This window comes from Bipolaris maydis (genome assembly GCF_028858645.1).
Source record: "Bipolaris maydis strain C4 unplaced genomic scaffold PSV08scaffold_11, whole genome shotgun sequence".
Lineage (NCBI taxonomy): Eukaryota > Fungi > Ascomycota > Dothideomycetes > Pleosporales > Pleosporaceae > Bipolaris > Bipolaris maydis.
Window position 1 is genome coordinate 98,290 of NW_027093867.1, and position 14,319 is coordinate 112,608.

Below are 14,319 nucleotides of genomic sequence, written 5' to 3' on the forward strand. Positions count from 1 at the left end.
TGAGAGACTGAAGGTGGATGTGATGCAGAAGGGGGAAAATACGAATGCTAAGGAATACTTGTATATCCATGATTCGGCATTGAACGGGCAAAAATGAAGTCAGAGTTGTCAGTCGAAACTCAAACTCTCGTATCTTAATGAGCATCTGGTAAGACCAAATCGTCCCATTTTTGTTCCTCTCCCAGCTGTTGCGATACAAGGGTATGTGACTTTTGCTCCTTCTTTTACCTCGTTGGAGACTCTGCTAACAGCTTCTAATAACACAACCCTTCATCTCAATAGCGTCGTTCTCATAGTCAAAACGTAAACGGTGTTCTTTTTTGTATGTTGCCGAGGTCGAACGGTGTAGAATGATACGATTTTTGCTTATCAGTCAGCTATTATTGTCCAGGGCGAAAGGGCATAGCACGCGACCATACGATGATCTGAGGTACAGTAGAAGAACACTATTGGATGATGCGCCCCACTCTTTCGCAATGCGTCAGACTGCTTGACTCAATTCTTTACTCTTATGCAGCCTTTAGTTGGCGATAGCTGTTATAAACTGAATATAATATTTGTTATGTCAGAAAACACCATCGAAGTATTAAGAACGTTTCGAACACTAGGCGTTGTGGCGGAGTGGTTATCGCGCAAGACTAGAAATCTTGTTCCTTCGGGAGCGTCAGTTCGAATCTGGCCAACGTCGTCTTTTTTTGAATCCGAATTTTCGATCTGACTGATGTCCGAATTTTTATTTTTTGTTGACAGAAACCAGTTTTTGTTTATCAACGCTTAGGTTGTGTCCCGTTGTCCTTGGCACGACGCTTCCCTCGTGCATACAACACAACATCACTCACACCCATGCCACCCCGGGCGTTTCCGTTCCCATTCAGAGTGGGCACAGACATTTGCAGTATCTCTAGGCTACGTAGCGTTATTACCAGGCGCAACGATGGCGATCCGCTGCGTCCGCTACACCAATTCTTGAAGAGAGTTCTTACCAGTCATGAACAACAGTACTTTTGGCAGCGTTTTGCATCTGCAGACGATATTCTCACAAAAACTGATGCTGTTGCTGCATTCCTCGCAGGCCGGTGTGTACACAAATTTGCGAAACTATTAAAACCAAAAGCTCACATGATAAAAGATTTGCTGCAAAGGAGGCATGTCGCAAAGCATGCGACCATCTAGATAAAAACTCCAGAGGCTTCCAACAAATCATAATTCTTCCCATTACTTCACTGAATCGTAACGAACACCAATCATCGCGTCCACAAGGCTTAATTCTTGATGAGGTCTATAAAACACAGGCCCTTCCGACTGATTCTATGGGTGCTAGTTTGGGCGACAAGGGGCGATCTCCTCTTCTTCTCAATGTGCATGAGTTGGAGGGACAGCTATGCGAAATTAGCATTAGCCATGATGGAGACTTCGCGACTGCAGTAGCTATCGTGCCATCTATGAAAGGAGACAGCAGCCTGTAGCGCTAGAGAAAGTTGTCGTAAAATCTGATTCAAAATATTTCTAAAATATTTTTAACATTAAAGTATAGTGTATGGGTGAATGGACCTGAGCAACACATGGATAGACTTGAGGAGGCGAAGTTGTACGCATAATGCAATGTCGATAGTACCTGAGGACGATTCAATGTTGCTAGCCGCGCTTGTCTGCACCTCGCCAGTTTGTAACACTCTTTTTTTTACTTTCCAATACCCTGATAGGATATAACAAGGCTAACATGCGAAAAGGGCAGGAGGATAAGAGTGACCTTGCTAAAATGTGGGTATATGCCAGGTGCCTTTCGGTACTTAGTCCGGGCGGCTAAAATCTTGGTCTACCTCATAAGTACATCCAATGCATCTCGACTGGCATAAGTCATAAACCAGCACAATTCTCAATCCCAATTAAAGAAACAAAAAAAAAGCTGGTAATGAAATTCCGTGAGAAACAACATCGGAGTATGTGTTGCAATCTTTAATAAGCTTGCAAAAAAACGTTACATCGAGCTGCTAAATGACTGATTCGAGCGTCTTCGAATGTCATCAGCCTGCGGCTCAAAAACCCAGTTGATGATAACGTGACTGCACTCGAGCTTCCTTTCAGTAGTTTACAGCGGACCCATAAATTCTAAGCCTTCACTGTCCTGAGTCCGCCTTGCAATTAGGCTGCACGATCGCCATGTAGGCGTACCCTTTGCTGCTGGCTTGTCGGCGCGAACCGCTGCACGGTCGTCTGCACTTTCGGCCGGGCGCTTAGCCAGCCTTGCTATTGCACGGCGGTCATGAAACATGATCGCGTCCACAACTTCGGGTATGTCTTCACTGAATTTGACTCTTGGTAGTGGGGTTTTGTTGCGCTAGTTGCTGTGCCGCAATGTATACAATGGGGGCAAAGGGCGCAGGTACAACTGAGGGAAGGGAGCGTACAACTCAAATAGTATGCACATGCTCCCACATTGCGAGTGTGGTAGCGTGTGGTTCTGTATCTTTCTTAGTTGTTTTTCTTTTTCTCGGTAGTTCCTTCGCACGGCAGAGGTGCCGCGAAGACTATAATCATGGAGCAATCTTTAGGGAGCCCCGTATCTCCAGTTGAAACAGGGCCCCTCAGCCCGCCTCCACCAAATTCTGTACCACTAGAATCAGGTTCGCTACTCCATAGTTTTTACATTGATAATTTTCTAATACCGCAAAGTACAACACGGCCATAGACATGGCCAAGAAACCACTTGGCTACCATTTACCTTGAAATGGTACTTTTTGGTCATACCCATCTCGGCCAGCTTTAGTCTTGGAGTCACTGTATCACTGCTTGTCTGGTATTCACAAAACCATTACGGTCTCGCTACTGACGATGGCTCTTCTGCCATACTATTTGGCTGGCGTTTCACACCAACCCTGCTGGCCGTGTTGTACACTCAGTTAACAGTAATCCTTTTCGAAGACGCAAAGCGTACAGAACCTTTTACACGCTTGGCTCAAGCACCGCCCATGGGTGTCAATGCTTCCGGAACGGTACTACAGACACCAAGAGCGTGGTGGACCATTTTATCCGATCTTCTCTTTAAGCGCAAGTCGATTGGTAAAACTAGCTGGTGTCTGATCTGCTGCACATTCATCAACATCATGGCTCTCTTCGCCATTTCTCCTTTATCTTCTGCTCTTCTTACATCTGCGGAAGTGGTCATTTCGAAACCATTAGAATTCAGCAGAGTTGTACCAAGGGCTAACGCACAACTACCCATAGTTGCCAATAGAGAGACATATTTCGGGACGATGGCTGCTCTTATGAGGAATGTTTCCACTTCGGCCTGGATCTCGGATAAATCACTCACGCTACCGTTCTGGCCTTCTATCGAGAGTGGCCAGTTTGGACCCGAGCTAGTGTCCAAATACAATTCTTTGACAGCCAAGACAACGGCACTACATACGGATCTGAGCTGCCAGGATATGGCTTTGCAGAGTGATACTCTGGAACCAACACCATACAGTGCGTACGACCGGATGCAACATGGCCCTTACAAGGGCATTGAACCTATGGTTCATTTTGTTCTAAAGTCGAATGACGGATGCATGTACAATATGTCTTTCCATCCTACTGCTGGTCAAATCAGTGCTGGGGGCTTAACGTGGTCGAATACCTCTACCTTGTTCGTGCAAAGAAAGACATTACTGCTTCTCGGTAGGAAGCCATTTCCTGCCGAAGTCTCAAAGACAAGTCCGTATGCCAGGCATAGTGCATCCGATGAGTGCGCGAATCGCGATATCGTTATACTAAGCACTCCTTGGGCAAAAGACGTGCAATTCAATACCAGCTGGGGTCCCGGCATCGAGCATAACCGGACCTTTGAGCGATCACCTGAATTCCGCATGAAGGCGCTACTTTGTCAGTCTCATTATCTCCAGGAAAGCCTCAACGTTTCTGCGTTAATGACAACAGGGAGGCCACCAAACATCACCTCCACACATGTTGACTCGGCCAACCGCGCACCGATACCAAAGGAACTCTTGGACATACCTAATTTTGAAAGAACAATTTTACAAGATGCCTGGGCTGATTACTTCAGCACGGAGAGCATGCAAACTGATGCGACTCGAGGACTGGATAACGTCCAGGGCCCATACGCTGATCCAAAAATAGTCAGGTCTGCCCCTGTATTTACTGGAGTTGGTCCATTGCTCGGCGCCATATATTCTTTCAACATCACTCGAATGTTCGAAGACAAAGATTTCGGTGCCCAGGTTGCGAGGGTCAAAGGTCGGTTCTTTACCGAATGTCTTCGTGAGTCCCTCCGCGATCCGGCCGCAGTGGAAACCAACACCATAAGGGGTGAAACTACTTTGATAGAAGAGAGAGTCATGGTACTTAGGGAGATCGGCATAGCCTTGGCCGTTCTGTTCTTTGTATCCTCTGTGCTGTTGGCCCTTGTGTTTTGGGTTTCCCGACTTACTTTTCGCCCGCTCGACCTCAGTACAGACCCTGGCAGTGCTATTGGGCATGCAATGCTCATTCGAAGTCAATCAGAACAATCTTTGATATTCAGGAGAAACCACAAAGCATCCCGCAAGGAGCTTCGGGAAGTCTTAAAGCAAGAGATGTTTTACATGCAGGATGGAGAGATATGCGCGACTGAAAACCATGCCTCAAGTAGTACGAGTAAGTTTAACAGCATTAACCGTCGAGCTTGGAAAAAACTGACTTCATGTTAAGCTACAGTTGCGACCTCTTACAAACCACGACGCTAGCAACCTGTAGTCTTGCGATTAAGCATGCTCTTCGCACTCTTCTGCTTTCTCGTCTGCGTTCTGATAGCTGTAATGGTACTTAACGTCTTCTCTATGCGGTCCCGCCTTTCACAGAAAGCTTTTATATACGAAGCCGACATCTCCAAGCTTGGCCTAAGCTTCTCTACATTCGCCCCAATTTCGATCGCACCAACCGTTATCAGTATAGTAATTGGACTGTGGTGGGACCAGCTAGACTCAACTTTCAGAATACTACAACCGTACATTTCAATGTCACGGCGGCCGACGCCGATCCGGAACGGAGCAGGTCTAACATATCGCTCCAAGACCTGGGTTGGGGCAGCCATCAAGGCCGGGCTAAATAGACACTGGATACTGTTCATGGTTGCTCTAGGTAGTGTTCTTTGCCAGATTCGTACGACAACTCCTAGAAAATTTCTATTCATTCGCTAACAATTGTACAACAGTCACCGTATCGATGTCAGCAGTCTTTGAGCGGCAATCCACAAACGTCGTTCATCCGACCATGTTTCAAAGAACTCTAGAAGATAGAATGCTACCAATTATGACTACTCATAGGGCTGCGGATGATCTTTGGTCAGGGACCAGCCCAGGTCAACTCCCTTGGAAAGTGCTCAACGAACTTCTCTTAGACCCACCGAAGAATTGGTTACCCGGAGCTACCATCCAGCTATCACTCAACGGAACAAAGCCTACCTGGACACAAGATGGCTGGAGTTTCATTCCCATTGATCTTTCTAAAGCAGGTGGATCAGCACCGGTCCAGACCAATCCCAAACAAGGCATTTTGTATCCGAGCAATGTGACAGTCATGACACAAGCTCTTCGAGCCAAACTCGAATGTCAAAGAATACCGGAAATAGTGAACATTTCGACATGGCTCAATACCATAGATGACCTCCCATCGTCATATCAGGAAGAAGTAGACATAACGGGTTCCAAGGATGGCTATATTCTTCCGCCCACCATCTTCAATGACGGCCCCTCAAATACTTCCACTTTTGCCACCAGTAGTATGATTCGATGCTGTTCAAACACAACCAACAACGACACAGATACAGCCGTAATTGGATATTGGTCACCAGTCGAAGTCAAGAGCTTCCCTTACGAAGATCGTGAGTGGCCAGTACCGTTCGTCACGAAATGGATTGTCGGAAAACCACAAGGAGGCGGTGAAGATGCTTTGGTTTTTGACGAAGTACCTGCCATACAGGCTGCACGTTGTTTACCAATCATTGAGGCAGCAGATGCCAGAGTCGCCGTAGATAAGGATACGGGAACTGTTCAGTCTTTTGAGATTATGGGTTCCGTTTGTTCTGCAGAGGAAGCCTGGTCAGAGGTATTCGTCCAACGCAATTTCACCGGCAATGCGCCAAATCAACGCTTGAATGAAACGTACAAAGGACCAGTAAACATGACTACGAGCTATGGAGTTCTATTCATGGGGTCCATGTTCAAAGCCGCCAACGACAAGATCACACTCTGGGAGTACATCCAAGACAATGCCTTTGTCATGCGCGATATGAAAAGCGGTATGAACATGGACTTGATGACTTACAGCATGTACAATCTCGTCAATAGGGATCCCAGTGCACTGCTAGACTATGAGACGCTTGTTACAAATGCTGGTCGAACCTTCGAAACCTTCTTCCAACATTTCGTTACCAACGGTCTATCGTTGGAGGCGGGCGGATTAGCTTACCAGAAAATTGGCGACAACAGCATGCAAGAGCTAGGTGCGCCTATCACATGGAACGGTACAGCTCTCCCGCAACGCGAGTACGCCAACCAAAACACGAACCGCACAGCTGAAGGGCAAGTTTCTAGCCGCATTCAAATCCTTCATATGAATGTGGTTGCAACGTACCTCTCCGTTGCAATAGTCATTTGGCTCATTGGAACTACCATTGTGATAACCTGGCTGCAACGGAAGTATACGAGTACTCTAATTCGTGACATCCAGCTTATTGCTGATGTCTTGGTGCTCGTCGCAGGTAGTGACAACCTCTTGGAGCTGCTTCAAGATCGAGGCTATGGGGTCAAGAAATCTGCAGACATCAAGACCATGTTGGGTTGGTTCAGAGATAGGGACGGGGAAGTTCGTTGGGGTATTGAAGTGGTTGGTGGAAGGGCTGCGGTTGAATGGGTAGAAGCGCCGAAAGTAAGTAATCATAGCCCCGAAAAAGGGGCATCTCAAAGACTGCTGCTTCCATGGAGAAAGAAGCCGACTACTTAGGCCGTAGGTAGTTTATGTGAACTGTTTCCAATGCTACAGAAGACTACTTCAGATGGCCTACTTTTCTGTGTTCGCAAGGTCGTAGTGAATATATTACTCACCAGAAAAGCAGCACATATGTGCAATTTGAATTGCAAGTGCATTGATCTTATATTAAGTAGAAATATTGCAATTTGGATGGTCGCACAGAGTACGCTCAAAGATTAAATTTCCATTGCACGATATTACTTAGACTATAGGGCCCAGTCTCAATCTTTCTGGGATGACCTCTAAAGTTTGGCAATGGCTATTAGCCTAGATACGCCGAGGTCTTTCAGGCCCCAAGAGGAGGGTGGGCCTAGGCATTGACATCCATGCAGGAATTGATAAGCACTCAAAACGGTATTGTAAAGTATGTGCCATATCAGGCAAACGATATGTGAGCAAGGAAAGTGGAGATTGGGTCCATGACGACAGTTGTGGGGCACAACTATCGACTCCACAGCTGCGATTCATAGAACTTTGGAATATTGAACTACTGCACGATGAGGCAATACGCCACCCATCTTCCATGCATACACGAAGCAGGTACGATACCACATAGTACGATGTGCGGTTCGATAATCGAACAACCATGGAGCGGGATGATTACCAATAGACTTTGGTATGCAAGTTCACGGCCGGCTGAACATGTACTACGTAACCTTAAATAGCTTTGCAACACCCAACCTCTACCACATTATTCAAAGCGCCTGGGGTTAATAGCGCATGTTGGCAAATTCGCTCATCGAACCTACATCAAATTAGACACTCATGGAACGCAAAACAGAACACACAATTTTTCAGACCATGGAGATCACACGTGAACTTGCAACTGTAAGGTACAAGTGGGACTCTCAACCATGACACAAATAAACGTGCTTAGATGACCTGTGTGGTGCTAGCGTAGCCAATTACCGGCGCTGACGGGTTGACAGTTGTCGGAAAAGCATTTGTGCATTCATGCACAATCTTTTAACTTTAAAAAGACATTGATTCCAGAACTACTGCTCCCCGAACATGTTCGCTGATCGTTGATGATCACAAGCAGATCAACTGCGAACAATCATCATGGTCGCGATGATTAGTTTACGTGAGCTGGACCGTTCCGCATGCTCAACCTTTAGCATGTGGGTACAACCGTTCAACATGTTGAGAGACGGAGCGCAACGATCAAATTCAACAGGGGCAGTTACTCAGGTAGTCAGGGATTGAGCTTGTTTCATCATCCCAACTCAAGATTCACGATTGATTGATGTTCGTAGTCCTCACGAGGTGCAGACGCAATGTGTTTCGTAATTGCAGTCCAGGCGTCTGCGCACTACCAGCTGCGCCTTCTGATGACGAAAATACGAGGCAAAATGTGCTACACACTTTTTAGTGGGTTGACACCCATGTTGTACATTGAATAATATTATAGTAGTAAGAGAATGTGTTATGTAGATACATAGGAAATATACTAGACTGGAGGGTCTTCTGAGCAAATGCTCGTCGACAATGAGAGAATAATTTAATATCCCTGGCGAAAGCGAATCGATGAAACAAGTACATCCCACTAACCTAGATGAATAGAGGCCAGAACCCCAAGATAATATAGCGATCGTTACTTCATGAGAATTGAAATTAAAAGTGTGTTAGAGAACGTAGCTGCTGAGACACAGAATCTCCAGGTGGCGCACCCCTGGGAACCACAACCTCAAGAGCGTGGATGATGTACGCAATCAAACCGAACGACCCCAAGCAATGACGAGGGGCGCTTCGATAAACAAATTACATATTGAAGAATATATTGACCTGCGACGCTGTCTGCCTCTTTCATTACGGATGTTGAATAAACCTTTGTCTTCTGTCCTATTTGTCTTTCCTACACATGTTGCAAAACAGGTATCCTGAATTATAGACGTTTTAGAATATCGCCGAATTAGCTCCTAAGGATCCTGCTGCGGAAAAGTACTAGGGAATTTGAATTTATGCGTGGAAAACTTGGTGACGACGGCCATGCTCGTGCCTCTTAGCATTGACATATGCGGTGACGTAGACGATCTCTGTCTTGACGAGACCGGGTGTAGACGGCGAAGGCATAGGTGTAGGTGTGGGCGACGGAGTAACGGAGGAGCTATCAGCGGTCGAAGTAGATGAAGGAGTCGAAGTAGATGAAGGAGTCGAAGTAGATGAAGGAGTTGAAGTAGATGAAGGAGTTGCAGAAGACTCGGGTTGCTTCGAGGACGACGGCTTGGGCTTAGGAGCGGAATCATTGTCCGTGCCGGGCGCTTCACCACCACAGAGGTAGAAGTCCATGTTTCCGTTCTGCGTGCACGTCTTGGTCTGCTTGTCATCGGGAAGAACGTAGGACATTGTGTCGCAAGTAGCCGCGTCGGTACAGGAGAGAATAGGGCACCAGGTGTTGTCCGCGGCTGCCTTTTGTTTGCCAACTTGGTCGCCAGCGACAAGGTAGTATCCATCTTTTCTTGCTGGACAATCCATGCCTCCACAGTCTACGTAAGAAACGTCGAGGTAGTTTCCACCGTAGGTCTCGGACTCGTCGATAAAGTACTCCAATTGCGTAATGTCGGTTCCCTTGCACTCCATCGACTTGGAAATCTTGATGGAAACACCAACGCCAGTCGAACCTGAGTCGAGGTAGTTCTCGGCATAAGTTTCACCGGTCTTGAGTACAACTGCTTCATCGTCTGGGCAGCCATCGCCCTTAAAGACAGACCAGAGATAGACATCGTAATCGCAGCGGTTGATAACTCGGGCATAGGGTTGATTGAAATTGCATTCCTTGTTCAGTGATACGGCGCTCCTCGCGGACGCGGAGGCGGTTGCGATAATGGCTGAAGCCGTCGAAAGGAAGGTAGTGAGCTGCATTGTGAATTGATGACTCGACCGGTGTATAGATGAATGGATGTATGCAGACTTCTACAACAACGACCGAATGAATGTGTGCTGAACACCTAAAAGAGTGAAGTTATTCAGCGAATGAACGTGGGTAGGCAACGAGGTGCTAACGGCACGGTAAGAAAGAGTTTCGGGCCTGGGGGGTGCATGAGTAAATACGTGGTGACCAGGCCCACTGTCAACATCGCCCGCGACGGAACCACTTGTCGCCATAGCGTGAGCTTGTTTAGACGGTGCCAAACGCGTGGCTAGTTCGGAGGACAAGCACGGAACAACACTGCATCTCAGACGCATTTTACCCAAGTAGGACACGGAACGGCCCAATCGGACCTGAACCATGTAAGATCGTCAGGGCCCTTTGTATTGAACTTACGACCGTTCAACCACCTCCCATTGGATCAGCCACAAAGCAGATTCAATTGACGCAGGGATTTTGCCGATCGAGGCCATTATCTGGCTGCACTGTCTATAGAAATTTCCGGCGTGAACCATAGATACAGCAGCTTCGGCACGTCTTACTCGACAGACACAGACGTGCTGCTACCTTAGCTAGTAATCAAGGCTGTTGGGTGAGAGTTGCTCACAACGCATAAGGGTCGGCTTTCAGCATTCAATCCAGTTGCTGTTCAAGGCATTTCCGAGATGAACCCACTTGGCAGCCTCAGCCACCGCCCAAAGCGAATCATTCACCCGCACCGCGCAACTCGAAAAGGGGCTGCGCCAAACTTGATCGGCCATCCATGCAGAGTCATGGGACGATAGCAAGGCGGTATGCGACAAGATGCTGTAGATATGGCAGTTGTCAGGCTCCTGTCGGTGTATCCATCTCTGCAATCCTTGTTATAGTACTGGTCGAGAATGTATAATAACAAGGCAGTCCATCGCAGAAGACGATTTAAGCCCCAGTTGTTGTCACAATATTGCAGCAGACCCCGTACTTTCCGCCACCTAGCATCATCTCATTCCCGCATTTAATTTCCCGCACACACCAACCCGAGACCATCCAAGACTATAGGCGCAAGAGAAGGTTGATAGAATCGCAAATGATCAAAGTGCCCAGTTATTGCGCTTGGCGGTCAGAGTGAAAGAGGGACTACCACGATAGCTCCAGGGAGAGGAGAGTGGCGTTGTGAGGCGCGCGACTGGTGTGGTGATACCTTCGGAGGCATTTCTGCGACGCGACTCGTTCACGGCCGTACTATCCATGTTCGGCGGTTGCAGGCGGACTTTTCAATAAGCTATGTTATTGCATAGTTTACTTCGTTCCTGTCGGGATAATCGAGGGAGTTTCGATGCTGCAAAGCACCTATGTACATCTGCTTGTGCAGCTAGACGCGTTTTGTAGTCACGTGACTGTCGCTAGCAGTACTTTCGCGATTCGACTACCTTGGATCAGTCACTTGTGCCAAGTCCACACACGACCGCCTTCCTTTATCTTTATCTTGTAAAGATTCTTTCCGCTTGTTCTTATACGAAGATTTGGACACCCGAGTCGCCTAGTCGGACATGACCGCATTTGTGCATGGCATAATTGTTTAGCACAATGGTATCCCTCCAGGTCACGAGTTGTTTGTTCAGGGGCACTACATCCACTAGTGCTAACACCATTTAGCTCTGCAAGTGGACTTTTGCCCGCAAAAAAAGTCATCTTTCAGTCGAGTATCCGGGGCACGTGAATGCTGTCTATGGCTCGATCCAAATAAAAACTAAGCAGCATATTCTAGTGTTACAGCGCAAGCACAACGTCTTTCATGGCATTGGTTCAAGAAGCAAAGCTATGCTGGAGACTTACACAATGACAGTATAGTATAGTACAGACCAAGCTAGTGGCTTCCTTCTGTCAAACATGCGCCTTCCATGGTCGCTCAAGCAACATTTTGCGATAACCTCGAACATCAGTATATTTTCGACACTGTTGTTGAGTAACTAGACCTCTTGATTCATGCCAGCAAATCCAACATGGAGAATACCGGATCTTTGGAACACCCTCAGGCAGTCCCAAGGCTGCCATTTTTATCGTCGAGAAAGCAGAAAGAAAGCACAATGACAACCCCTGTGACAACCAGAACCAACATCCACCCCTAAGCGAAAATAGTCTTGAATGCTCGGGCACATCTGAAAGCATATCCTTTGGAATACGACAGAATCAAGAATTGATGTCAACCACCTGAAACAAGCTAATGGAAGCACGAGCCTATCGTTGCGTGTATCTTGTGGCTCATCGTGGCTTAGGCAACCAACATTACTCATTTGAGAAGCAAATTCTGGAATAGAAAAAATCAAGGTTCCATCTCCACGTTGTGGCGTTGACGGGAACTCGCGGCTTCCTGACGTTTAGGGGTAGTGTTCTTATTCTGTCTTGTGCAGATGTCATTCAACAACTCTATCCACTATTGAGTATCTTGCCAGCCCCTCACATGTGATTGGTATGTCACGTACTAGAACGGGCTGACGTCAACTTGAACAGATTGTGATCAACTTATAAGTAATCATATTTTCCGAAGGCGTTCTACAGGACTGCTGATAGCTGTTTGACTCTCCCTTCAGCGTATACGTACAGGTCATATTAACACGGAATGAGCTTGTCACCTATTCCTTTTCCTACGAGAAAGGTCAGCTACACGATTCTGTATGGGCTGGACATACCATGCTTAGCTCGTCGTAGTGGGGTATCACAGATGAAGCACAACAGACAGTAGCCGCCGAATCCGCTCCCAACAAGTACCAAACAATAATTCCGCTCATCCGTCGTAACGCCCTACCCGCCTGAGTGCTGACGTGTCTCTCCTCCTCATTTTGGTGACTCCCGACATTAATTTTTAGTCTCTAGATGCGTAATGCACGTCAAGCACGCGACCATGCCATGAATGTTCAGGCGTATTCATGCCGCTCGACTACAAAAGCGGTATTCAAAGCATATCAAGACGATTACCTTCCAATAGCGGTATAGCCGAACCATAGACTTTCAAGGTGTAGACATTGGTTCAAGGCCAACAGTCTCAGATAAAGGACACAAGAATGAGATAAGAGATCGATTGTAGATCCAGCACGTCACTCTCAACGATTTTTTATCCAAAGTCCGGGAGATGAACCAGAATAAGGCAGTGAAGATCGAGTGCTCGCACATGTGGCTTTAGTGGCGCGAGCCAGACTTCCTACCAGCACGCGATGTTCAATCCCACATACTAGTTGGAGAACTATTCGAGACTAACTGGAAAGAAGACCCCCATCGCAAGATTTCTCTCCATCTCGATGTTCCTTCGTGGAGCTTACGTCACCAAAACAGAACAGCGAGGATCTCCATCTACGATATCGTCGTGAGTCAACGCTAGCAAAGCTCGATACACACGAGCCGTCATCTGAGATAGTCTACAAAAGTTGTTGACTCGAGGGCTGCTACCGCGCTTACCGACCCACGATATCTAGCACCTACTTACCTGTACCATCCACAAGGCCGCATAGTTGGCCCGACAGAGCGGCTCCAGGTACGTGGCGGCGCATTAAACGGTACAAATACGCGCCACCGCATGTAAACAAGAAGACGCTCACTGGCCAACGACGACCAGTAATGTTAGAAAATGCGACCGACGCTACTTCAAAATCGATACACGAGGTTGGGCCGTGACCACCAAAAAAATCTCTACGAGCTTCGGCGTATATACAGCAAGAGGGGGCTTTGCCTGTGTTGGCCTGCAGATGGGGGTCGAGTCGCATGATCAGAGGATAGATGTTAGTGCGGCATGATTGAGAATGCAAGAAAATAAAAATCCCGAAGGGCTAGGGGGATGCGTATGCGTACAGGACCCATGCAAGACGTGTGATGCAAGTTGCCCTGGCTCGACTAGAGCGCGAACCTTCGCCCCAACGTCACTCTTTTGAACAAACCATTTAAAGTTCCCAAAGAGCAACCTTGCCACTTTGTTTCCCCGGCCCATCCTACCACGTGTGGGTACACCCTGGTGGAACTCAGGTTTGGCTGGGAAGCGCGCGAGAAAAGGCAATCGACATGGGTTCTTTTTATTCCATTACTATCCCATGTGCGCGTTTTCCTATGTACGCAATTGCATGTCACATTGCATTTGCTCCACCTTGCATGAGCCAATACCACCGGTTTTAGTAACACTTTCGGTCCAAAACTCGGGCAAGAAAAAGATAAAGTTGACTCGATCATTTTATATATATATATTTCCAAACAACCGCCCGGTAATCCTTGAAGAAAAAAAATTTGCTGGGTGGGTGGGTTGCTTGTCGCAAATGGGGTACAAGAATTTCCCAAGGCGGCGGGTTTGGCCAAGGCTGACTACGTAACAGTACGCTCCTGTTCACCCACTTTCTGGCCCCAGTGGAGATCCTTCCCGCGCGGAGACCAGGCCGCTCGAGCACAATGGAAACGTTCTAGGCTTATGGTCTATGCAGCTG

General features: G+C 47.3%; 2 protein-coding genes and 1 non-coding gene across 3 annotated transcripts; 2 read left to right on the forward strand and 1 right to left on the reverse strand.

Annotated features, from left to right (window-relative positions):
- The first annotated feature begins 607 nt into the window (after positions 1-607).
- On the forward strand, positions 608-688 carry PSV08DRAFT_t45. The gene has a single exon. It is a non-coding gene; the product is annotated as a tRNA-Ser (tRNA).
- Positions 689-3,104: 2,416 nt separating this feature from the next.
- On the forward strand, positions 3,105-6,981 carry PSV08DRAFT_378204 (uncharacterized protein; the record flags this gene model as incomplete). The annotated part of the gene is made up of 3 exons (XM_014218623.1): positions 3,105-4,626; positions 4,735-5,139; positions 5,192-6,981. 3 exons carry the CDS (start codon positions 3,105-3,107, stop codon positions 6,979-6,981), a joined length of 3,717 nt encoding a protein of 1,238 aa, XP_014074098.1.
- A 1,552-nt stretch (positions 6,982-8,533) lies between these two features.
- PSV08DRAFT_316721 (uncharacterized protein) lies at positions 8,534-10,015 on the reverse strand. The gene has a single exon (XM_014218622.2). It carries the CDS (start codon positions 9,868-9,870, stop codon positions 8,968-8,970), a length of 903 nt encoding a protein of 300 aa, XP_014074097.1. The 5' UTR covers positions 9,871-10,015; the 3' UTR covers positions 8,534-8,967.
- Between the last annotated feature and the right edge of the window lie 4,304 nt (positions 10,016-14,319).

Bases quoted from the DNA above. Each gene is read 5' to 3' on its own strand.
- PSV08DRAFT_316721 (XM_014218622.2), bottom strand. From the start codon at position 9,870: ATGCAGCTCACTACCTTCCTTTCGACGGCTTCAGCCATTATCGCAACC.